The 24,088-nt window shown below is 32.9% G+C and overlaps 3 protein-coding genes and 3 non-coding genes across 7 annotated transcripts; 2 read left to right on the top strand and 4 right to left on the bottom strand.

Annotated features, from left to right (window-relative positions):
* Positions 1 to 10: 10 nt before the first annotated feature.
* Positions 11 to 102, bottom strand: LOC133681246 (small nucleolar RNA Z103). The gene has a single exon (XR_009836480.1). It is a non-coding gene; the product is annotated as a small nucleolar RNA Z103 (small nucleolar RNA).
* Positions 103 to 237: 135 nt separating this feature from the next.
* Positions 238 to 325, bottom strand: LOC133681214 (small nucleolar RNA SNOR75). Its single transcript, XR_009836463.1, has one exon. It is a non-coding gene; the product is annotated as a small nucleolar RNA SNOR75 (small nucleolar RNA).
* A 2,635-nt stretch (positions 326 to 2,960) lies between these two features.
* Positions 2,961 to 5,648, bottom strand: LOC133698841 (uncharacterized). 2 transcript variants are annotated; one of them, XM_062121933.1, is made up of 4 exons: positions 5,259 to 5,642; positions 4,486 to 4,589; positions 4,310 to 4,394; positions 2,961 to 3,375 (listed from the first exon to the last, which is right to left on the bottom strand). In XM_062121933.1, exons 1-4 carry the CDS (start codon positions 5,481 to 5,483, stop codon positions 3,286 to 3,288), a joined length of 504 nt encoding a protein of 167 aa, XP_061977917.1. In that variant the 5' UTR covers positions 5,484 to 5,642; the 3' UTR covers positions 2,961 to 3,285. The 2 variants fall into 2 exon arrangements, with proteins under 2 accessions (XP_061977917.1, XP_061977925.1); XM_062121941.1 differs by lacking the exon at positions 2,961 to 3,375 and adding an exon at positions 3,548 to 3,862 and having other exon boundaries at positions 5,259 to 5,648.
* A 1,277-nt stretch (positions 5,649 to 6,925) lies between these two features.
* LOC133684578 (uncharacterized) lies at positions 6,926 to 9,080 on the bottom strand. Its single transcript, XM_062106845.1, has 2 exons — positions 8,554 to 9,080; positions 6,926 to 8,428 (listed from the first exon to the last, which is right to left on the bottom strand). Exons 1-2 carry the CDS (start codon positions 8,949 to 8,951, stop codon positions 7,135 to 7,137), a joined length of 1,692 nt encoding a protein of 563 aa, XP_061962829.1. The 5' UTR covers positions 8,952 to 9,080; the 3' UTR covers positions 6,926 to 7,134.
* A 2,865-nt stretch (positions 9,081 to 11,945) lies between these two features.
* On the top strand, positions 11,946 to 12,017 carry TRNAP-UGG (transfer RNA proline (anticodon UGG)). The gene has a single exon. It is a non-coding gene; the product is annotated as a tRNA-Pro (tRNA).
* A 4,809-nt stretch (positions 12,018 to 16,826) lies between these two features.
* Positions 16,827 to 24,088, top strand: LOC133675446 (CSC1-like protein At1g32090). Its single transcript, XM_062096819.1, has 11 exons — positions 16,827 to 17,555; positions 18,017 to 18,169; positions 18,711 to 18,846; positions 19,180 to 19,281; positions 19,570 to 19,689; positions 20,157 to 20,237; positions 20,431 to 20,771; positions 21,221 to 21,466; positions 22,013 to 22,337; positions 23,161 to 23,394; positions 23,534 to 24,088. The coding sequence occupies exons 1-11, from the start codon at positions 17,242 to 17,244 to the stop codon at positions 23,900 to 23,902; spliced, it is 2,421 nt and encodes an 806-aa protein (XP_061952803.1). The 5' UTR covers positions 16,827 to 17,241; the 3' UTR covers positions 23,903 to 24,088.

Here is a 24,088-nt window from a genome sequence, read left to right as displayed (position 1 = left end):
GTTTGGAGAGATGGATCAGAATCCTGGCTTGGTTTCTCCGAAGAGAAAGGTCGCTCAGTTTATTCAGCTTCGATCATTTGGGGAAAAAATCATCACTTCCATCTCCAGCAAACATCATCTTTCTTTTCAGATAAGAACACAAATTTACATCAAAATCAATTTATCAAAAAAATAAACGTATTTTCAAAGCAGGATCGGTTGCCAATAACCAATCAAAAAAAAAATCTGGGATTTATTTTCTCTCAGACAAATGCCTCGTATTGTCGTCAAGGAGAATGGAATGGATATAAATCGGACTCGTCATCTGGTTTCATCATCACAGAGAAAATAAACCCCAAACTAACATGAAATCAAAAGGATACTGTAAAACAAATAAGAAGATCTAAAATACAAGACAGCAAAATTTAATAAGAAGGCGGAGAGCACAGAGGATGTCTATCTACACGAAAATCAGATGCAAGCTAATTAAGCAGCGGCCCTCTCTTTTATAGGCGCTGTGCCGTTTAGGGTTTAGGGTTTTCTTTTAACATTCTCTATGAAACTACGCTAATGCCCCTGGCCGCTAGGAGTGTTTCGTTCGAGCGGAACTCACTCCCGAGAAAATAAGAGATGATTGAGAATAAGATGATTTTTTGCAAATATATATATATATATATATATATATATATATATATATATATATATATATTATTTTCATTCATGTAGTCTTTTTGAGTAAATCTGCACGAGTCAGAGAAAATAAATGACTGTAAATAGGATTGACTAGCTATTTTTATATTTGATATTGTAAGACGGTCCTGTTATTATTACTTGTGTCCAATAATTCTATTTATTCAAATAATTTTTTATTTAATTTAATGATCATTCATACTAATAAAACATTAAAAAGTGGTTAGTAATAATTAAAGACCAAACTTAAAAATAAAAAATTAAGATATTTAATCTCACAACACGGGTCATGTATCTAATTATGTTTAATAATTTTGTTTTTTATAATAAATTCTTTATTTAATCAAACAAAAATACGATTGACTCGCGCTGCACCGCAGGTCAAAGAAAAATAATATCTATTTATCGCTAACCTGTTTTCTAAAAAAAAAAATTAGTCATGAATTTAAAATTAATTGCATACTATACAATATTTTTATCTAATTTTGAGATGAAAATATATTAGATTTACCTAAGTCAACTCAGGTTTACATGCAAAACCTGCGAGGATAATCTTGTAAAAAATCAAATTGAAAAAATAAATCCCTAATTAACTTAACATTGAAGGATGAAATTGATAAAAAAAATAGCACTCAATAAAAAAAACCCTCAAATGAATTCAAGTCAACTAACCAAACTCTTGATGCATGCCATGCACATCATCAAATTCAATAAATCTTTTATCCTATAAATTAGTTTTCATTTAATTATACAGAAATAAAGCGAATGAGTTTTTTTTTTGCATTAAATATATTTTTTTTTAAAAAAAAAAGGACAAACATGCAAGATTAAGATAACAAAAGTATATCATTGATGATAAATAGTGAAATTATAGTATTTTTTTGTCTTAAGTTAAATTAAAAAAAATAGATTGTCAACAACAAAGGTTGCGATTGTTTTTAGAAAAAAATTGAAGGAAAAAATACATCAAATAAAAATATTAAAAGAAATAATAGCTTGGATATTGTAGCTTAACCCTTAAAACCTACATTCCAATTCATGTACTCAACTGGGGTTAATAATTTTTTTTCTTAAATTTATATTTATCCTAAATATAAAATAAAAAGAGAGCCCACACCTACATTGGTTAAATGTTTTTCTTTAAAAGAGACGAGTGATATTTTTTTAAAAGATTAGACGAGATTTTATTTACAAGCCAAAGTTCCAGCCACTATAGCCTGTAACCACCATAGTGGGTGGAAAATTATGGTAGTTGTTTTTTTTTTAAAAAAAACTAATTTTTAAGTCATCTCAACCCCAAAACATATTACCAACACTCTTGTAACATCCATAAACCAATTCATTAGCCCAAAAAATCCCAAAAAATCAAAAATCAAATTGGGTTAGGTTTTTCTACCTTGACTTAGAATTTTTTTAGGCAACATCAAAACTCCAAATAACTACCACCAAAATCATCTCATCACATGAAACCCGTGAATACCAAGAATAATCATATTAGTGGATTTCCTCTTTTATTATCGGAATTCAACAATCTTTCTCTCTCCTATTTTAAACCAGGAATTGACAAATAATAAAAATAAATTTTTTTTACCAAAATCAAACTAAAAAAAATTTAAGAGACCAAATGAGTATGGTTTTTAAAGTTAGAGGACTAAGTTGAACTATTCTTGAGAACTTTGAACCCACTATCTATTTTAGCCTCTTTTCCACACCGATCTTTTTTTTTCAATCTTGTCATTGGTCAATAAATTTGAATTAGTTGTCATTTAGTTTGTCCTAGATGCAATTGCTAAAAAAAAGACTTTTGACGGCCAAAATAAAAATAAAAAAATATTTTTCTGAATAGTTCATCTGGAGTGAAATGTGAGAGAATCAACAATGCAAATCCCTACGGTAAAATTCCCATACCTGTTAGTATTCGTTAATTATACTTTCCTGCGTTTGGTTTGCTTGGAATGAAAATGAAATGGTAATAAAAAATTGATTCCAGTTCAAATAAAAGTAGAGAAGATTGTTTTTTTAATTAATTTTAATTTCGATGAATTCTTAATGATAACAAATAAATTAAGTAATCTTTTTTTTTCTTTTTTTTAATCGTAATAAACTAGTATTTCATTGGAAATATAATTGATTCATGTTATTGGTTAACCAAACAAAATTCCATGAGAACCCCCTTTTCTCCCAATTCTATGAGCAACACAGCAAACACAGCATTAACCATTTTCGATTCGTTTGTGAATTGGGCCCAATCCTTGATTTTATCAAAATTTAAATGAACAGAACCCAAAAACTTAGAAAAACATGCCAAAATCCGGCATGTGAAACACAGTTCCTCTCAATTATAACTGACAAATCGTTGAAATAAACACAATGCACCAAAATATCTAACATAAGCCACTAAATGGAGATCGGTTTTGATGATCCCATAAATAAATCATGGAGCTATTACTGGCTGATACTACTGTTCGAATTGCAGTTCAAACTGAAAAAAATTGTGGCGGTATCGTTGTTGTTAACTAAATGCTCAAACTAAGTTCCAACTGTTGTTACAAAAACTCTGCCCTAAGCCATGGACATTTTCGTCTTCCATCCAAGTAATTGGCAGCATCGGAAGTTTTAAACACAGAAACTAAGCTTCTTCATGACTTTGGCATAGGCTGCAGGGACAGTAGATGGTTGTCTAAGTCTACGTCTTGATTTCTTTGACTGCATCAAACATAAAATTTCTGTTGATTGCAAGTGAAATCAGCTAATAACAAATCACAACCCAAATAATGAAATACTAACGGTCAGATCATAACAAGAGGATTTTCTGCTGGTAATTGCAATTTTTGGAACCTGAGAGGAGAGGAATAGGGGGCGGGGGGCACTTCACAAATAAACAGTTCAAGTTGTGTTCATCTTATTTCTGATTGAGTGAAGTTCAAACCCATTAACACCACTTCTCCATTCAGGAAAAGAATCTTCAAAATGCCACCTTCATTGGCCAATGTATCTTCCACCGTCATTCCTCAGGTTGGGTACTAAGGCAAAATATGATTTACAATGTGCTAGGGGATACCATGGTACTTTAAACAGAAGCTAATAGGATAGTTTTGTCCGCCATCAATAAAACTCTTCAACACCACAATGCAAATGAAAAGAAAATCGAGTTGAGCACACCAGGACCAAAAGAGATCCTAAATGCAATGACCTAGGATTGGCAAATGACACCAAAAGTATACTGTTAAAATCAAGGGCTGAACTAATATACAATGTGATTGAAACATGTAGAAATCAGATCAACATTGCAAACTTTCACATGACGCATAAATGAAACTGGGCCACCTAAAAGGGTATTTCACAGTACTAAAGGAGGCTTCTTATTTTCAAACTCAGAATGCAATATAACATGTTCAGCGTAAACTTGATCAATAAGAGGAGTGTAGTCAAGCAGTAGTCTCCATCCTTTCTAAAGCATCACTACAACTTCGCAACAGGCATAACTTACAAAATGCTAAGTAGAATTAGCTTGCACTTTATGTAACGAGAAACCAACTATATGAATCAAATACTGGGAGATATGCAGCAAAAGACCATTTCAGTTTCAACAATATGAAAGGAAATAAAAATGAAAGTGTGAAAATACTATAAGGCATACCTTCAAGTGCGCATTATGATTCTTGCCCTCCCTCCAGCGACGAATAGTCCCATCATTCATTGTCCTAAACCTGTCCTTATACGACCTGATCGATACAAACTAAACCAGTAATTCACAAATTTTTAAAAACACTTTTGAAGAAAGAAAAGAAACCAAGTAAAACAACTTAAACTCACGAGTAAGCCTTCATTTTAAACTTTTTGACTTTGGAGGTGAGTGGAGTCATTGGCTTCCTATTCTTTTTCCGCTCCCTTGATGAAACATGACGCACTTGCACCAACTGAAGGCACACCAGAGCGAAAATCCTCTTAGAAGGAAAAAAAAATTCAACATTTGCATAATAAAAAAAACTAATGATTCAGATTTAACATCAACTGGAAAATTTCCAGAATCATGTTGATTGTTAGCAGGGAAAAAGAAGGGAACATATGGGAAAGCTGAACTCAAGTCAACAGAATTATGCTCACCCGTCAAAATTTCAACTTCTCTATCCTATTTTAAAAGTGGTTGATGGGAAGGCACATGAAATCTAGCATTTCTAATGTGTTAGTTATATCCAACATGGCTGGGATACACCGCATGACTAGTCAAGTGTTAGACCAAATTAGACATGGGTTCTTCAAATTCTTTTCCAGAATTCAACTCCTTGGCAATAATGACCATACCCTTTTGGACAATAATTCTACAAGCATTAGTTTCAGGTCAGCCAGTTTGCAAGACGGAAAAAAAATGGTTGGCATTTGGTGCAAAATTATTGAATCAAATATAGAATGAGGTACAAATTGTACGACCTGAAAATAACAGTTCATGCAAAGACTGAAGTACGAATAACTAAATCTGAAAAAAAAAATATTTCTTTGCGGCATTTCGTCAGTAAACATGCATACAATAAATAATAAAAAAGAGAACAATCATATAAAACAAAACCAAAGAAACCCATAAACCTTACAGGGTGTGAGAGTGGAGATAGACGAAAAGAGGGAAGAAATGGTAGCGAAGGAAGCTGAATTGGTAACGAAGAAGATGTGTTCAAAAGGGACCCATTAAGACTCCATTTACTTGAAGCAGCGGCGAAATGGAGAGGTCGGTGAAAAAATTGCGGAGACGAGTGGAGAAGGCGATGTGAGGAGGAAACAGAGGCTAAAGACCGAAGCTTTGTGCACAATCTCTGCATTTCGAGAATAAAAATTACGGGTTTTGATTTGATTAGAAGGTGAAACTGGCAGGCGTTTTAACCAGTGCTTCTCGATTCTTTCATGGGTTTTTGCCTTCGGTATGGGGATTGTGGTTTGAGGTTGGATGTTTGGTAGATGGGTTAATTAGAAGCCTTACTGTTGGGGACTTGTTTGCCCGTATCGAGTTAGGACTGTCCTTGTCTTGGACAATGTGGTGAGGGTGACTTCATCAATCATCAATCTTAAAATGGGTTAATTGCACCCGCAGTCCCTCTACTATACAAGTTTGATTAATTGAGTCTTTTTACTGCTATTTTGATTATTAAAGTACCTCTACAGTCTATTCCAATTTCCATTTACAATCAGCATCCTGAAATATGTGACGATGATAACAATTTTTTTTATATGTTTTGGGTTGTTTTAATATATTAATATTAAAAATATTTTTTTAAAAATAAAAAAAATTATTTTAATATATTTCGATATGAAAAATACTTTAAAAAATAACCACAATTACACTTTCAAACAGACTAATAAAAAAATTATACAGAAAATCTTACCTTTAAAATACGAATTTCATATAATAACTTTATATGATACAAACAATAACAATAATTAGATAGAAAATGATAAAATGTATTTTTTTTTCGACAAGCAATAATATTTTTAAGCTACTTTGTGTAATATATAATTGAGATCAAATTGATATTAGGAATAATGCTAATCCAAATATTGACAATCAAGAAATGAAGAAAAGAAGCAGAATTCTTCGATCATCGGGTAAATCTCTTTGGTTAATGGCAAATGCTCTTGCCGTGGTTTGTATAAAATAAATTTTTGAAATGTAAAAAAATAATATCTAAAATTTTAGAAATTTTTTAGAGCTATTATTATACTTGATATAATAATTTAAACTTAAGATTTCTTAGACCCAACTCTATTTTTATTTCAAGTTTTAAATTAAATGATATGTGACTTGTTTTTACGTAACTAGTTAGTGTAGATTTCAAGAAAAAAAAATAGAAGAAATTTAGAATGACGTAACTACCAATCCACCCGAGTGAGGATTGGTTGGCATGCATAAAATAATAAAAAGTAAAATATTTTACGAAATGTTATGAACACCGAAGCAATCTCAAACTACAATATCAACTCTCCTGGATGTTTTAGATTTAGATTGAAGTATTTGATATTATAGATGAAAATCAACATATTTTTGGGTTTTTAGGAATGTAATAATAATTGTTTTTTAAAATATTTATTTTTAGAAAATACATCAAAAAATGTTTTTTATTTTTATTTTTGAAGAATTATTTTTAATATCAGTATATTAATTAAAATGATATTTTAAAAAATTAAAAAAAAATTAAAGCAAGCATGAATATAAAGAATCCAGTAATTATAATTCATTAAAAAAAAATCTTTATCAAATACACAAATTAAAGCAGAACAGCTTGTCGAATAACACTATAAATAAAAATTTCATATAGGCAACAACACGCCCATCTCAAACAGTTGAGGATGGAGTGTACGTTGCCACTGCCACAGTTATTTGGTGAAAAAAAGAAAAGAAACATAAAGATAATTTATTTGTCTGCACATCAATGAATAACTGTGGCAGTCATACTCCAAAACATTGTTTTTTAACTCTTATGAAGGTGTTCCCTCCTCAACATCTTTTGTTACAACATTGCCTGCCGTATCCAAGCCAGCAACGGGTGAGCCCTCTTGACCAAACTCCTCACTCACAAGCCTAGCAGCCATGGCTCCTCCAAAATCACTGATGTTTCCGTAAATCAATAGGATAGCTCCAGAGATGGCAGTACAAAATGCAACTCCAAAAGAAGTTCTAACGTTCCCAGGGATTGTTGATGCAGCTGCAAAGCCTATACAAGAGCCAAGAGCTCTCCCCCAAGAAAACCATGAAGAGAATACTCCTTCTTTTCCTTGTGGTGAGCAATCAATTATTAAAACCCTTCCAAAAGCATGCAAGAGTCCAGCCGATGTACCTTGCAATACAGCAAGCCCCAGTACATTCTGTCTCTGCCAAGTGTTGTTCTTATGGCTGAACCCCATTAGCCCTGATGTAAGTAGAGACAAGAGAAAACCAAACAAGTGCATTTTCATCGCATTGACCTTAATAACAAGCTGTATTGGTTGCATTAGTGGCAGAGAAATCAATGGGAAAAGGAAGTAAAGTAGCCAAAAGAAAAGTATAAAAACAGGTTTAATGCATAGATCTCCTAAGAGATAGAGCACTGTGCTAGTGAAGATGCACATTGTTGTAAAGGAGGACAGAAAGGACACAATTACGGTTCCAAGAGCATGGGGGTAATTGAAAATGGAAAGCAGATGGGCAATTGATGATATAGAAGAGGCAGGAGTAGTTGAACTAGTTGGTTTGATGGTAATGATATGTGATATACCAACAAGCCATTTAAGGCCACTGAAAATTGAAACAACCCAAAGAGCAACAAATCTCCTTTCTTCACGTCTAAGCATTTGGTAAGAGAAGGCTGACATGAGGGCGGCCCCTAAGCAACCAGCAGCTGTGGCATAAAGGGAAAGCCAACTAGAAACCCCTCTTCGCAATTGGAATTGCTTTCTTTGATTGATTGGTCCAGTGAAGCCTCTGATCATGCGACCAAGTTGGCGGGTGTGGGAGGCCATAGCAACAGTGCTACCAGCTATAATGGCTGCAATATACGGAGGGAAAATCCAATGGACATTGAAGAATCCTGTAGGCAGACAAAAGAAAGCTCCAACTGCTATTGCTGCTGCGGGAATTATTTGTGGTTTCTGGCCATGGTCGAGGTACTTGGAAATGGAGCCAAGTATTGGAGCAGCCAAAATCAAGCCTATACCCCAGGAGAGGGAAGTCCACTCTAATGGAGAGAATTTAGCGTTGCTGATGTTAATGGATTTATTTGTTATGGCGTCGTACCTGCAGTTTAATTAAGGACTAGTTTAATTACCTCAGAAAAACACACGATCATAATATTTCACGAGTCATTCATTTGTTAATTCTTTGGTTGTACACTATAATACAATAGCTAGCAGCTAGCTTACAGTCTCATCTGGTCTGCCCCACATAACAAGCCCTTCCTGTTCATTACCAAGTCTCCAGCAGGTTCTGCTGGTGAATGGAAGATCTGGCTTATGATGAGTGGGAAAAGGACTGGAACAAGAGTAGTATGAATGAAATAGGAGCACAGTTCATATAAATACCAAAGCCAAGTTTCCCCTGTAGTAGGCTTTCCCACAGTTCCTGTATAAGCCCCGTAGACCTCTCTAGCCCTCTCAATTTTCATCGCTGTGTTGTGCACATCAGGTGTAGCCGTATCTTTCACATCTTCAGTAGCACTAGCACTAGACACCTCCCTGGTGTTCGTCGACGAACTGCGTGCACAAGGTGCGGCCATATTCTGGTTACTGTCAACAATCTCAACGCAACCGCTTTCCGCCATGCTGCTCTTTTACGCCAAGAGTGATGGAAACAATGAGAAGAGGAAGTGACAAGCTAGCATTGGAGAAAAGGGTCAAGAGTGTTATAATAATGTTGTAAGAGCTTGTGTATGGACATTGATTCATAGGCAGATAGCTGGCACGAATTCTCGAGAATTTTACAAACCTCGTTTTTGTTCATTTATATATATTAACATAGAGAGGATATTGGCATCATTCCATCATGCTTGTGGATCTCTTGTTTCATGTATCAGAAAAACCAACGATTTTAGAACTACAATCCAAAATATTAACATTGCACAATGCAACCGATGCCTTGGTGACGGCGACGTTGCATTGTATTATTACTTGAAGCCTCCTTGGAAGTCAAACTTAACAAGAGTGGATCATAAAGAGTTAATCTTCTTATATTCTCAAAATCAGATATTAATAATTTTAGCATGATTAAGTGATGTAATTGAGCTGCCCGATATACTTTAACACAATTACTTGCCTTGGTCTCTCCTCATTACGAGGCCTTTACATTTCTACCTCACTATTGGATTTCATTATTTTCTTCTATGTATTTTATATTTTCCATGAAGTTATTTCAGTTTTATAATATGAGTTTGGGATGGAAAAAAAACCGATAAACTTATTAAACCGAGAAAATAAAAAAAAATAACCGAAAATACCAAACAAAAAAAACTGAATTAACCGATTAAAAAATTACAAAAAAAAATTGGTTCGATTCGTTTTCAGTTTCTAAAGTCTAAAACCAATTGAACCGAACCAAACTGAACCAGTTCAACTAGCCAGCACTTGAAAAAAAACCACCTATAAATACAATGTTTTCTAACCCTAAAATCACATTCGGCCATCAGCCCCACCCCCCAACCCCCCCAACCACTTTACTCCCTTCTCTGCATATCTCTCCCTTTACTCTCACTTTAGTTTCTAAGTAAGGAAGCCCTTTTGAAAGCATTATTCATTATCTAAGTGAATCCCGTCGTGACAAGTTTAAAAGAAGGACTATTGAAAGCGGGGATAACAAATTATCTTCTCAGGAAAGCTAGCAAGCCATCTACTTTCTTTCCTTCACCCCTTAAATAGTAAGGCTTTCCACCCTGCCGGTCCCAATAAAATAGATGATATCATTGAGATACCAAGATGAAACATTACTTTAACAAGTTTCAAGGAATTATTAATGAGTTGTCTGCAATGGGTATTAACTTTGATGATGAGATACATGGATTATAGCTTCTTGAAAGTTTACCAAACTATTTAGCATGTCACTGTCTAACTTAGATGTTCTAAACAAGGAGATGAGAAGAAAGATATCGAGCTCGTCTTCCCAGTCACTAATTATCGATTAGAACCGGTTTGGAAGGCAAAAAATTGAACTGAACCTAATCGGTTTGAATCGGTTTTCGGTTCAGTTCGATTCAAAAAATTAAAAAAAATTCAGTTTGATTGTTTATTTTTGCTTCAAAACCGGACCGATCCGGAAATGCTCATCCCTAAGTCTAACAGGTTAATTTATATTAATTCAAGTTATTTTTTTTATTTTTAATTAATTTTCTTCTCAGCTTCATTTTTTAACATTCAATTGATTGAAAACTTGGCTACAATAGATTTTTATTTGTTTTCTATAAAGTTATCATGGTCTTATAACTCAAATCATGAGTTTTACAGGTTAATCAGGTTGGATTAGGTTTTTTTTTAATTGAATATTTTTTTATTTCATTCTTCAATGTTGGTTTGACTAAGAATTTGATTTTATATATTTTTTTATTTTATTTATTTGGATTTATTTCGATCTTATAATCAGGGTTTAACCAATTAACCTGAATCGACTCAAAATATATTTTTATTTTTTAATTGATTTTTTTCAATTTAATCCTTCAACATTGGGTTGATTGAGAGTTGTGCTTCATAATCTTTCTTATTTGATTATTTTTTTTGGGTTATCATGATTTTATAATCCAGGTCACGGGTTAGCTTGGTTGCCTCAGTTTTTTTGTCTTATTTTTAATTTTTTTTAATTTCATCATTCAATAATGAGTTGATTGAGAATTACACTTCATAATTTTTTTTGTTTGCTTTTTATGAAACTATCTCGTTATTATGACCCGGGTCACGAGTTTTGTCGGTTAACTCGGGTTAACTCAGGTGGTTTTCTCGTGTCTTTTTTTTAATTGTTTTTCTTTTTAATTTTATTCTTCAACAATGGGTTAATTAAGAATTGAACTTCATAATTTATTTTAATTTTTTTTCTATACAGTTATCTCGATCTCATGACTAAGGTTTAACAGGTTAAATAAGGCTGACTCGACTCACTTTTCTAATTGAATTTTATTTTAAATTTCATCCTTCAATATTGGATTGATTGATAATTAGGCTTAGTTATTTCTTTTTATATGTTTTCTACAGGGTTGTTAGGGTCTCATGACTTGAATTGGAGATTTAACAAGTGAACTTGAGTTGATAAAAGTAAATCTGAGTTGATTCGAGTAAATTCAAGTAGATACAATATATTGTCGTCTCAATATTTAAAAAAATATATCATCTTGATTTTATCTTTTAGTCAAATTATATTTGTATTGGTCGTTCAAACTATTTTTGAACTTATAAAGTCAACTATATCACATCAGGTTAATCCGCACATAATTTATGTAGTTTTTGATAGAAAACATGTTAATAATATCTTAATATTTTTTTTATGTTCGATAAAAATTTAATCGAACTTATAATGTAGTGCAAGCAATTATCTAATGGTAATTGAGAGAAGATATAAAAACCATAATATTTTTTTTCATGTGATGAATTCTTGCAAACCGGATTAGTATGATGTAACATGGTTCTAAAGCTAAATCGATGGAGTTGAAAATCACCTCAAACTAAAATCCCATATAAAAAAAATATGATCCACTAGAGTGGAGCCAAATCACAATAGGAAAAAATCATGTCATATAAATAAACTATATGTATTATAAAGTAGAAAGCAATAACAAGAAGGGCATTTGGTCTAGTGGTATGATTCTCGCTTTGGGTGCGAGAGGTCCCGAGTTCGATTCTCGGAATGCCCCTCGCTTTTAAATGTTTTTCCATTTTGAGTCAGTTTTGCATCGCCTTCATTGAAATGACCGTTTGGCATGTTCAGTAGAATAAAACCCAGATGGAAAAAGGAAACGTAGATAGCATCATCAAAGGTTAAGCAAAAAAATGCACTTGCCAATACAATAATAAAAAAAGGCTATGAACATCACCATATATTTTTTAAAAAATCAATGGTATTTAATAAAAAAAATTCTAAAATCAAAATCATTTTTTTACTAATCTATTTCAATGTGATGAAATTTAAAATGTTGAAAAAAATAAAAGTTAGGTAAGTGGGCCTGCGGGCTTAACATATAAAGAAAGAGCCATGGCCATAGGTCTTTTATTTAAAAGAAAAAAAAAGGGAGAACAGCCCTTTTGTTAAAATAAAATTACACAAACAAACACACTATAGATTCTGGAAAGTTGGGAGCATGTGCATTTTTATCCAAAACTCATTTCATTTTTTTTACTTCAAAACACATAGTAAAAACTCAATTAACCAACCTAACAATTCAAACACCCTTAATTTGATTGAATACACAAATTCAAGCAAAGAAATATTTTCTTTTAAGGGTAAAACCCCTTATACACTTTATCCAACAAGATAAAAGGTAAAAAACTCTAAATCGAACTTTTCTTATTGAGTGGAAATCATTAACATTAACAAGTTATTTTGTTTTCAAAATATAGACAATTAATGACTTTCTTTCTCTTCACCTATAATATGAAGACTCTCTCCTCTATCAAACCTAAAGACCTAAATATATATATAAAAAAACTTATGGATCAAAATGTATAATTGTAAAACTAAAGCGACCAAAATAAAAATTAAAACAAAAACCAAGGCTAAACCTAAAAAAAAGGATTGAATGAACAATTTTGTGCCAAAATAAAGCCTTCATTTCCCACACACTTTCATTTTTAGTCTTTTTTATTTTTAATTTTATATAAAAAAGAAAATTGAATTAGTTTTTGCAAAATCAAACATCAAATGAATGTCAAAAGGTTCTTTTGACACTAACAACTCAATAAGAAGCAAATACAAAATAAATTATCAAGTTTGACCCCCTAATTAATACAAAATAAAACGATAAAATTGACAATAAATATTTAATAAAAGAAAAAACATATTGAAGTCTGTAATGTTTTTACTTATAATGAACAGTGCATTGTACATCATACATCAAAAGTCTAGGCCATTTAGTTGTAACTAGGTAGGTGACTTGCGCTGCGCTGCAGGTCGGATTAATTTTTTTAAAATATAAAAAATATATTTAGACTAAGCCATTGTTTTTAAATAAGCAAGAAAGATTCGAGACCCGGATTATTGACTTGACTAGGTTCAATAAACTTAGTTAATTTAATAATATGATAAAAAAAGACATCGACATTAGATAAAACAATAAAAAATTATAATAAAAAATGAAATGTCTGGTGAAGACTCATCGTAACTTTGTTATAAACACCGCTCCACTACCATAAAGAGCTCACTAAAACAATTCTAACACCATTATAAAAGGCTACATGACGACATCAAAAGAGGCCATACACGTAATTGAAGAAACGACCTAAAATGCAAACCAAATAAAATATCTTAAAGTAAGCTTCTTATGCTTTTGTCTAGTTAATGAGTTTAATTTAATTAAAAAGTAAAATCTCTTTAAATAAAAGCTAATTAAAAAAAACAAATAAAAAGACATGAGATAATCCAAATCATTTTCAAAATCAATGAAAAACTCTATAGAAATAAAATAAAAAGAATAACAAAACTCAATCTTCAATTAAATAAATATTGAAGGAAGAAATTGAAAACGCTTAAGCTTTAGAAAAGAAAAATAGAAAAGGCTAACTTGGATGAATGTTCTAAACCTGAATTAATATCCCAGACTTGCAACTCTATAAATCCCATACCCCGACTCAATAAAAATTTTAATTATTAACCAATTTAATATTGATTAAGAAACTAAAAAAAATATCAATTTATAAAAGAAAAAAATCCTTCAAAGATTTCAATTAATTGTGATATGAGTGTTCTATCTACTATGATCATCAATCATGGTATCAAGGTGTAAAAACCTCTTTTAATTATATTAAATTGGTGGAATTGATTTTTTTTTTGTGAGTGAAAGAATCATGGAATGGAAAGATTGAGATTATTTTATTAAAATAGAAATCAAGAGATTACAATGGGATGAGATTGGAATTTAAAGAAACTAGGGACTTAATATCTCTAATTGAAATAACTAAAGATTAAATTAAGAAGAAGAAATGTTTTTTTTTTTTGTCATATTCGAGGTAGCCTGGCACTCTAATATCTAAAGTCTAAGCTAGTAGTTTAGAAACAATTAATTGCTGGCCTAACCTCCAATCTCCTACCAATATTTATAATAGAAATTGTTAACATTATTTTTTTTTTAATTTGAAAGACTAATTTGAATTTTGAATCAGATTAGGGGGCCTGGATCTGTTGAAGACCGATTATTCCCTTGTCCATTCGCTGTTGTTTTCCTTTGCTTCCACGTGCCCGCCATGCATGATTCCATAAACATCAACCGTCCATCTCGCTCCATCTGCACCGTTGTTTGTAAGATTAATCATCAGCCGTCCACGCTTCATGCATAAACCTACGGTAGTAAGGTGACACCTTGATCGTCAACCCTCCATCTGCTCTCCACCTGTTTGTCTTGCCAGACCACTTTGCCTTCCAGAGACAGCAACAATCCCAACCCCTCGTTTCCTGCAAGAGAAAGCGATTCCATAAAATCAATCAACGCCGAAGCCTGCAGCGCAAACTCTGAGAATTTTCATGATTGAAGAATTATTTCCAGTACAACTGAAGGAGATTTGATGAGCGGATAATTGAAAGAATAAGAATAAGAATAAGAAGATCGAGAGCATTTAAAAAATGGAGGCAGTCTTGTCTTTACAGCACAATGCCGTGACGAGGACAGGAATCATTGCTCATCGATAGATTTTTAATTAGTTGATAAAATTATTAAAATTATTAATATTAATTTAAAGAACTTCTGATGATGACTTCACCTTGAAAGAACAGTCATGTACATTTTTTTTAAATTTTTTTTTATAGAAATATTTAAATTAATTTGTACGTAATTCGATTAATTTATACAGATTTTAAAATTAACAATAAAGTAAGATTCATCATTAATATTAATAATTTTAAAACTCGAATCTAAAATTACAGAAAAAATAAACTCCGTGATATCAGTCATGTATATTTCTTGAATGAAATCATCATGACATTCTTTTATATGAAGTTACATACAAAAGTTTTTATTTTATTTTATTATTGTATTTGTTGTTTTTACTTTGAAATCAATTCATGATAACGTTGGTTGGAGGGAACTTATAAAAGATGTTATCCCAATGGAAGGAAGGTTTGAAGATCGGGCTCTGATATTTTCATTTCGAGAACTTAGAAACGTAAAGGTATCTCAAAAACCAAACATACTAAGAGATTGGAACACACTTGTACATAAGAAATACAAATTAAAAAGAAGAAAAAGGTAAAAGATTCTGGACCTGCTTGGATTTTTTCAGGATCCCACACGGGTCTCTTAGTTTTTTTTAACCCATGCTTGGATTCTCAATATTTTATATTGATCCAATACATATTATTTTTTAGTAGAATACAACTCAAAATATTACATTTATAAAATGACTTTTCAACCACTCTTATCTACAAAAGAACAAGACTCGTGAGCTATAAATATTTCATGAATATTTCAAGCACTAAGTTTATGATTTTTTTATTCTCAATGTTTTTAGTATATATATATTTAGAGCTTATTTTTCTAAAATATCATTATATTTTTTTAAAATATTTATTTAAACATTTGAGAGTCTTTAAATTTACAAAAAAAAAAAAAAAATTTTACATGTCATCAATTACCTTGATTCACCGGAGACTATCTAAAAGCTATCATTCATCTTCACTAAAAAAAAAAAAAATCAAATTACTAAAATACAAAAATTAATGAATTATTCAAGGAATAATCTTTATTCCCAAAGTAGTTGAATATTTTGGTACCTCGTGAGGAGAAAAAACTTTAAATAGTTTAATCATTACAATCTTAGCTGGATAAGATCCTTTTATATCATGGTGTGAATTTCCTGTGTGACGTGTGACTTGTATAATTGTACGGCAATTTTATGAATTGAAAGAAAAAATAATTTAATTTTTTTCTCCAAATAACTCTTGTTGATAATTAATGGGGGGTCGTATTAAGATTTTAAATTCAAAATCACAGGCATCATTTGACTACTTGTGATCTGTCCATAAACAGCTCATCTATTACAATTGAAGGCAGCTTGCGCGGCCCTGTCTTGTAACCCAAAAAACCAGAAAGGAAAAATCGAAGGCATCTCCATTATCCGACACAAGTTCGCACACAGAAGCATGGTTCAGGCACGGATTCCTGATTTCTGGAGAAGGAAACACGATGAACATCCCTGTGAGCCCATCTTTGGCCGCTGATTTGAATAATAAAATAAAATAAAATAAAATAAGATAAAAGCCCATCTTTGGCCACTGATTAAGGGATTCTTGTCAAGATTAGGTCTAGCTTTCCACCGCCAAGAAAAAAGCTGGAATTACTCCATTGAAGATGGTAAAAAGACTTTTTTTCACAAGGAAACAAAAACTAGCAAAAAGCGACACATGCACAACAGAAAATAGACCCACCAGCTCTCAACTCCCCTCTCTCCCTCTCCCTTTCCCTCATCCCCACCATAACTCCTCCATCATTGCCTCACATGCACATGCACTCTCGAGTCAAAACAAAAGAGAAGAAGCAACAAGCTTAACTAAACCCAGATTCCTCAAGAAATTTTAAAAAAGAAAAAAGATATGGAAAGTGAATAACAGCCTTGACATCCTCAACCCAACAACACATGTGTTACAGAGGGATCCCAGTTGGACTTGGCATCTCCACTTAATTTCTCTTCCAAACAAAAATCACCATGGAAAGGTTTCCACCTCCTCCCACTTTCCTTTTCCGGGAAAAAAAAGGCCCACTCACTCAACTTTCCTAACATATTATAATTATCAGAAAACTAACTACAACAGTAAAGCCATATTCTTTTCTTTTTGTTTCTCCTAGTCCTCTCTCTTTCCTTCCTAATTCCTTCACCAACTCTCTCCCTCTGTTTCTCTCAACTCTATCTCTCTCTGTCCTTCTATTGTCTACCATGGCAACTCTTCAGGACATAGGAGTCTCAGCTCTCATTAACATTCTTGGTGCTTTTGCATTCTTGCTAGCTTTTGCTCTCCTCAGAATCCAACCCATCAATGACAGAGTTTACTTTCCAAAGTGGTACATTAGTGGAGGAAGGAGCAGCCCAAGAAGGGCTGGTAACTTTGTGGGCAAATTTGTCAACCTCAATGTCAAGACTTACTTTACTTTCTTAAGTTGGATGCCTCAAGCCTTGAAGATGACCGAAGCAGAGATTATCAATCATGCTGGTCTTGACTCTGCTGTTTTTTTGAGGATTTACACTCTCGGGTACTCTTCTTTTTCCCATTAAGAACTCTCCATTTTCTCAGTTTGATAAAATGCTCTCGATTTGTTTGACTGTGAAACCAGTAGGTAGTGGAAATTGAAAATCTTAAAAGGTTATGAGTGACAGTGAAAGTTGCTCAAGTGAATTGGAGGCAATTTTTGAACTTTGGCTTCTTGGAGCTTTATGTGGGTATCTATGCAGTACATATGGTAATCTTTGCATATGTCCATCTTGAGTTGTTTATTGAAGAAGATTGAGAGAAGATGCTTGTCTTTCTTTGCAAGTTCATTTAGTGTACCATTGACACTGACTGATGCTCTTAAATTGCGTTTTTTTTTAAATGGGTTCCGAAGAAAATCCCATTTTGCTGTCTTTTCCTTATAACACCAGTTAAGACTTTGAGGACTTAATTATCAGTTTTGGCAGATGTTTAACAACTGCTGTTTTGCAATTCATCTGGCAGCTTGAAGATTTTTGTGCCAATTACAATTCTTGCGCTCTTAATTCTCATTCCAGTGAATGTATCTAGCGGAACACTATTCTTCTTAAGGAAAGAATTGGTTATGAGTGACATTGACAAGCTTTCGATATCAAATGTTCGTCCTCAATCCATAAGGCAAGTTTTTGCTTTTGCATATGTATTTTAACTTCTTTATCATTACTTTGATGATTGTTTCTCTACTCTTTTCTGCTTGAATTATCTTTCTGTTAATGGATCTGATTTCCTAACAAATGGATGAAATTGACACTTGGCTGGTGTTACTCATCAAACTGAAGGAAGAAAAGGGAAAATCCATGATTATGCATGTTTTTTAGAGGCATAACATAGCATATTCCAGTTGAAGTTTCAGAAATTACGTAGGCATGACTTATTCGGATATTGTTAGTTGAATGGCACTACATACTGGGTTTGTCTTTTCGTTGTTTCATATATATCTTCATTTGAAGTTGTAAACCTCTAATTTTAGAAATATTAGTTGCAAAATTGTGTAATTCTCTTACTTTTTGGCAACATTGTGTCTAGATAGTCCAACCTGAGAACCTAAGAAAAAAAGGCCGCATAAAGAATGGCTTCTTTATGTTCTATTGCTTTATTACAACTTTGAAGATATATATTTTAGTATATTCTGAGGAATATATTTTTTAATCAATTTCAGGTTTTTTATCCACATAGCATTGGAATATGCATTCACTGTATGGATTTGCTTCATGCTCTACAAAGAATACGATCATATAGCATCGATGAGATTGCGCTTCTTGGCTTCAAAAAGAAGACATGCTGAACAGTTCACTGTGAGTTGGACTCAAATTTTCTTCACTGTTTACGAGATTATTTTCTGCATGATATCAATCAAAAGCAAACAACCACATTGTTCGTATCAAAAGCAAACAACCACATTGTTCGTTTCAGTCCTCAAATTTCTTGTATTGGAAATTCATTTAGTTTATATGATGATCTAACTACATGCTTAGTTCTGTTTTTTAGAAGGCTTGCTTCTTGTTATTTTTTTGGTGTATTTGACATTTGAAGAGACATGATCAAGAAAGAAAAGAAGTAGATGCATCTCATGAGTAAATTAAAGGATAAAGCTGGTTTTCTTCTTATAAACTTATTATCTTTTGCAGGTAGTGGTCAGGAATGTTCCACATGTTTCTGGCCGGTCAGTATTAGACACAGTGGAACAATTTTTTCAAACAAACCATCCAGATACTTATCTTTGTCAGCAGGTATTATAGTTTTATTACGATTTATCTTGACTAATTTATCTTTTTTTTTTTCTGTAATTTTAATTTTGTTATGTGAAAATGGTTTTCTTATGGATTTTATGTTTGAATGATGTATCCATGATTGCGAGTTCTCTTGATTAATTTTCCGACTATTTTCACGAGTAATTTGATTAAAATAAAAATAGTCTTTGCATGGATTTTATGGAAGGATGGTATACGCATGATTGATGTGCTTAATGTTTTCTTAGCCTTATAATTTATTGAAGAGAATTTGAATTTTCTTTTCAGGCCGTCTATAATGCAAACAAATTTGCAAAGCTTGTGAGAAAAAGAGATAGACTTCAAAATTGGCTCGATTACAACCAGCTTAAATTTGAAAGACATCCAGACAAGAGGCCCACTCGAAAGGTAAGTTTTGTGTATTTAGATGTGTAGTTGTGACTTTTTTCTATTATGTGTGTGTGCATTATTGCATGTGTCAGCATGAGTTTGTCAAGGATCATTGGGAAAACTAACAAGTCTTTCACCACTGAAAAACACATAAATAATTCAAGTTTTCCAAGTGATTGTAAAATTTATTTCATTTCAATTTCAGGTCCATCCATGACCTACCTTTTCCCTTTGTAGCTTGTCAAATGAATTATAGTTTATATGTGTGTAAAATTTTACAAATTAGGACATTCCAATTGATTTGAAAATTAATTCACGTGAGCTATAAACATCAAGTCTAATAATTGAATCAGTGGTAGTCAGATGTCATGGAATGGTGTAAATCATGGAAATCATACACCTTTTGTATTAAGCTTACATGATCAGAAGTCTTCTTTTCTATTAAAAGAGCATCACATTGATGGTTTGACTTGTTTATTTTTCAGAAAGGTTTTCTAGGACTTTGGGGTGAAAGAGTTGATTCTATTGAACACTACAAACAACAAATGAAGCACTTGGAGAAAAACGTAAGTCATGAGTTCTTTTCTGTGTTCAGCCTATCAACATTTCATTACGTTAACTTAGTTGTCCCATGCCATATTTTTTAACTTGTTTTGGATTCAATGTTTTACTTCTCAAAATTGTTGATTAAGACTCAGGTTACCGATTTTAAGACTATTTTGTTGCTTAATGCATTTATTTTCTGCCCATATGTTTCAGATGGCATCGGAACGCCAAACAATTCTCAAAGACTCGAAATCTATATTGCCAGTATCTTTTGTTTCTTTTAATTCGCGTTGGGGGGCTGCTGTTTGTGCACAAACACAACAGAGCAAGAATCCGACTTTATGGTTGACAAATTGGGCCCCAGAACCTCGTGATATTTATTGGCGTAATCTGGCTATACCGTTCATGTCATTGACAGTCCGAAAGCTTATAATATCTGTGACAGTTTTTGCCTTGGTGTTTTTCTACATGATACCCATAGCTTTTGTGCAATCCCTTGCAAACTTAGAGGGTCTCGAGAAAGTAGCTCCTTTCCTCAGGCCAGTCATAGAATTGTAAGTAGTGTAAATGTTTCTTCATTTTGTAAGTTGTCTAGTTTCATGCCAAATGAATCAAATTTATACAAATGTGTCTGTCTCATATTTTTAACATTGTTGAATCTCTTTTAACATATTTAGAGAATTTATAGTTAGTCTTCACGATGTCATTGTAATTAGCATTTGCAACTGATGTTCTTATTGCCATTTTATTGTCCATGCACATTTCTTTATCTATGCTTCCTTAGTATTTGAAAATACTGTTGGCAATTTAACTTGATGATTTTGGTCTTAACATCACTACTGTGTTATAGTGGATTAGATGATCATTAATGTGTTTTGAAATTGAGGCATTCTAGGCTTGGATTAATGACATTTTAATCATACAACGATTTAGATGCCTTTTAAGATTTGGAATGCAAATAAAAGTGCCTTGACCTCCTTACTAAAGGGTTAATTTTGTGCAGGAAATTCATCAAGTCATTCCTACAAGGTTTCCTTCCTGGTCTAGCACTTAAAATCTTTTTGTACATTCTACCAACAGTTTTGATGATAATGTCGAAAATCGAGGGATATATTGCACATTCAACTCTGGAGCGAAGAGCAGCAGCAAAGTATTATTACTTTATGTTAGTGAACGTATTCTTGGGAAGCATAATTGCTGGAACGGCTTTTGAGCAGCTGGATGCTTTTCTTCACCAATCACCAACCCAGTAAATTCGATATCTCTATAATCTTAGCTTTCCTAATTTCTACATTTGAAAAGTTTATTATAGATGTGGGTAATTTGGATGAGCTAGTGATTTTGTGATTTAGTTTCCTTTGATGCTTCTCCGAAAATTACCAATGTTGACTGTGATGGGATAAAAGCACATACATAATTTCAATAATGATTCAACTGAAATCTAAGTGTTTGAAAATTTTATTTGGAATGTTGACTGCGATGGAGTAAAAACATATATAGAAAATGAGTTGTGGGTTTAACCTTTTACCTTGAAACATTGATAAGTAGTAAGTACCAATCATGCTATGCAAAAAAGGAAACATCATATATCCATGTAATTGGATTGCAACTGGTTCTCTTATACAACATAAGAGAGAACAATCATATGATGCATATATCACAATATACCATTATCTGATTCTTAATTATTTCGCGCCAAGCAACCATATATTTCGAAGTTTTACTCATTTTTTCATCAATCTTTATCTCTCTATATGTTCCAATAATGATTTAAGAAGAAAATAATTTATTGCAGGATTCCTAGGACTATTGGGGTTTCCATACCAATGAAGGCTACCTTTTTCATTACATATATTATGGTTGATGGATGGGCTGGTATTGCTGGAGAGATTCTCAGATTGAAGCCATTGATCATATTTCATCTTAAGAATATGTTTTTGGTAAAGACTGAAAGAGACATAGAAAGGGCCATGGACCCTGGTAGTGTAGATTTCCCAGAGACTCTCCCAAGCCTCCAACTATACTTTCTTTTGGGAATCGTGTATGCAGTGGTTACTCCAATACTGCTTCCTTTTGTTCTAGTATTCTTTGCTTTTGCATACTTGGTTTACCGTCATCAGGTTAGTATTTTCAGGATGCTTGATTTTTTACAACCTTTGTACTATGTTTACTAGCATTATGTTATTGGCATCTTTTAAAATGGATTGAGCAACTTCTTTGAATTGACCTGAAAACATATGCTTTGGGATTTTAGATTGGCCAAGATTTGGAACCCATAACCATGTTGCGTTTGTGATTGTCAATATGATATTCTAGAAAGCCAGTTGTTTGGCGTTATCTAACATCTTTAGTGGTGCGATCTTGTCTGTGGTGTCCACACAACTTCTTTTGTAGGTTTATCTTCAAAATTAAACACTGACGAAACTCCTACGATAGCCTTTTTCTTATAGAAGGAGCTAGATCTACCTTGCTATCAGTGGGATGGAGAGTTCTTTCCCCCATAACAATGTCTTTTTCAGAACTGTCATATCCAAAGGCAACATTCAGTATATCCACAAATGTGTTAAATTTGCTGATAACTTTTTATATTCATTTGTTATTACAATATTATTAGTAGTATTATTGTTCTTTTAATGTATTCTACAAAGAAACTTGCGCATAGTTAATTTGGTAGATAACCGATCAACCAGGGACTCGTTTTTGCAAAGGGAGATTGGGACTATGGTTTGAGTCCCACTTTAGGCCGGGAGGGAAAGCTCAAATTCTAAATGCCTTACTATTTAAAGAAGATGGATTATATAAATAAATGCACTATTTTTTATATGAATAAAAAAAGTAATGCTAGAATTCTTTTCATGGTCAATTATCTTAATACTGTTACTGCAGTATGTTTTGTACGCATTAGTTTTACTTGTTGATTTGCATGTCTACTTAATGTTGCAGATAGTTAATGTCTACCATCAACAATACGAGAGTGCTGCTGCATTTTGGCCCCATGTTCACAGCCGTATAATTGCAAGCTTATTGATATCTCAACTCTTACTTTTGGGCTTGCTCAGCACAAAAAAGGCTGCTAATTCCACTCCTTTGTTAGTTATCTTGCCCATATTGACATTATCCTTCCACAAGTATTGCAAGATTCGCTTTGAGCCTGCATTTAGGAAGTACCCTCTTGAGGTAAGTCTTGTGTTTTGCTAGTTTCGAAAATCTCATTACATTATGAAATCACCTTTTCAACTTTAAATTTGAATAGAGGCACGAGGTATGTTTGTCTTCAAGTTCTAATCCCACTGTTTTCCTCTTGGTACTACTTCAGGAAGCCATGGCGAAAGATATAACAGACCGTACTGCAGAATCTGATTTGAACTTGAAAGCATATTTGGCTGATGCATATTTGCACCCAATTTTCCGTTCATTTGAAGAACCATTGGTCGAGGTCAAGGTAGAAAAAAACAAACCACAAACTGCTAGTGATCGAATCAGTGAACTCAGCTCCCCTTCTTCCCCACCACATCAAGTCAATCATCCTTCTTCCCCGCCACATTATGTCTATCATCCTTCTTCTCCACCTCAGCATGTCTATGACCCTTCCTCTCCATCCCATTATGCGTATCATTACGAAAATGATATCTTTCATGCCCCCACCCCACCCCATTATGCCTATCATTACGAAAATGAGCCTTGATATTATGGAGCTACTAATCTACAAGATCGATTGCTAACCATTTTTTGTTTTTGTTTTTAAATTCGCAATTTCGGCTGCTCATTTAGATTGTGTAGCTTTTTTTCCTGATTGTAATTATTGGTTTGTCGATGTATTTGACTTTGAGAAATTTCATAGGCATCCTAAACTTCGTTTCTTACTTTTTTA

This window comes from Populus nigra, chromosome 1 (genome assembly GCF_951802175.1).
Source record: "Populus nigra chromosome 1, ddPopNigr1.1, whole genome shotgun sequence".
NCBI lineage: Eukaryota > Viridiplantae > Streptophyta > Magnoliopsida > Malpighiales > Salicaceae > Populus > Populus nigra.
This window is presented reverse-complemented; position numbering and strand designations above follow the sequence as displayed.

Excerpts from the sequence above, each read along its gene's own strand:
- LOC133698841 (XM_062121933.1), bottom strand. The coding sequence starts at position 5,483 with ATGCAGAGATTGTGCACAAAGCTTCGGTCTTTAGCCTCTGTTTCCTCC. Across the intron at positions 4,590-5,258 it reads TATCTCCACTCTCACACCCT|TTGGTGCAAGTGCGTCATGT; the intron begins GTAAGGTTTATG and ends GTGTGCCTTCAG. Across the intron at positions 4,395-4,485 it reads TTTAAAATGAAGGCTTACTC|GTCGTATAAGGACAGGTTTA; the intron begins GTGAGTTTAAGT and ends TGTATCGATCAG.
- LOC133684578 (XM_062106845.1), bottom strand. The coding sequence starts at position 8,951 with ATGGCGGAAAGCGGTTGCGTTGAGATTGTTGACAGTAACCAGAATATG. Across the intron at positions 8,429-8,553 it reads GGGGCAGACCAGATGAGACT|GTACGACGCCATAACAAATA; the intron begins GTAAGCTAGCTG and ends ATTAAACTGCAG.
- LOC133675446 (XM_062096819.1), top strand. The coding sequence starts at position 17,242 with ATGGCAACTCTTCAGGACATAGGAGTCTCAGCTCTCATTAACATTCTT. Across the intron at positions 18,847-19,179 it reads GACATGCTGAACAGTTCACT|GTAGTGGTCAGGAATGTTCC; the intron begins GTGAGTTGGACT and ends TATCTTTTGCAG. Across the intron at positions 23,395-23,533 it reads TTAGGAAGTACCCTCTTGAG|GAAGCCATGGCGAAAGATAT; the intron begins GTAAGTCTTGTG and ends GTACTACTTCAG.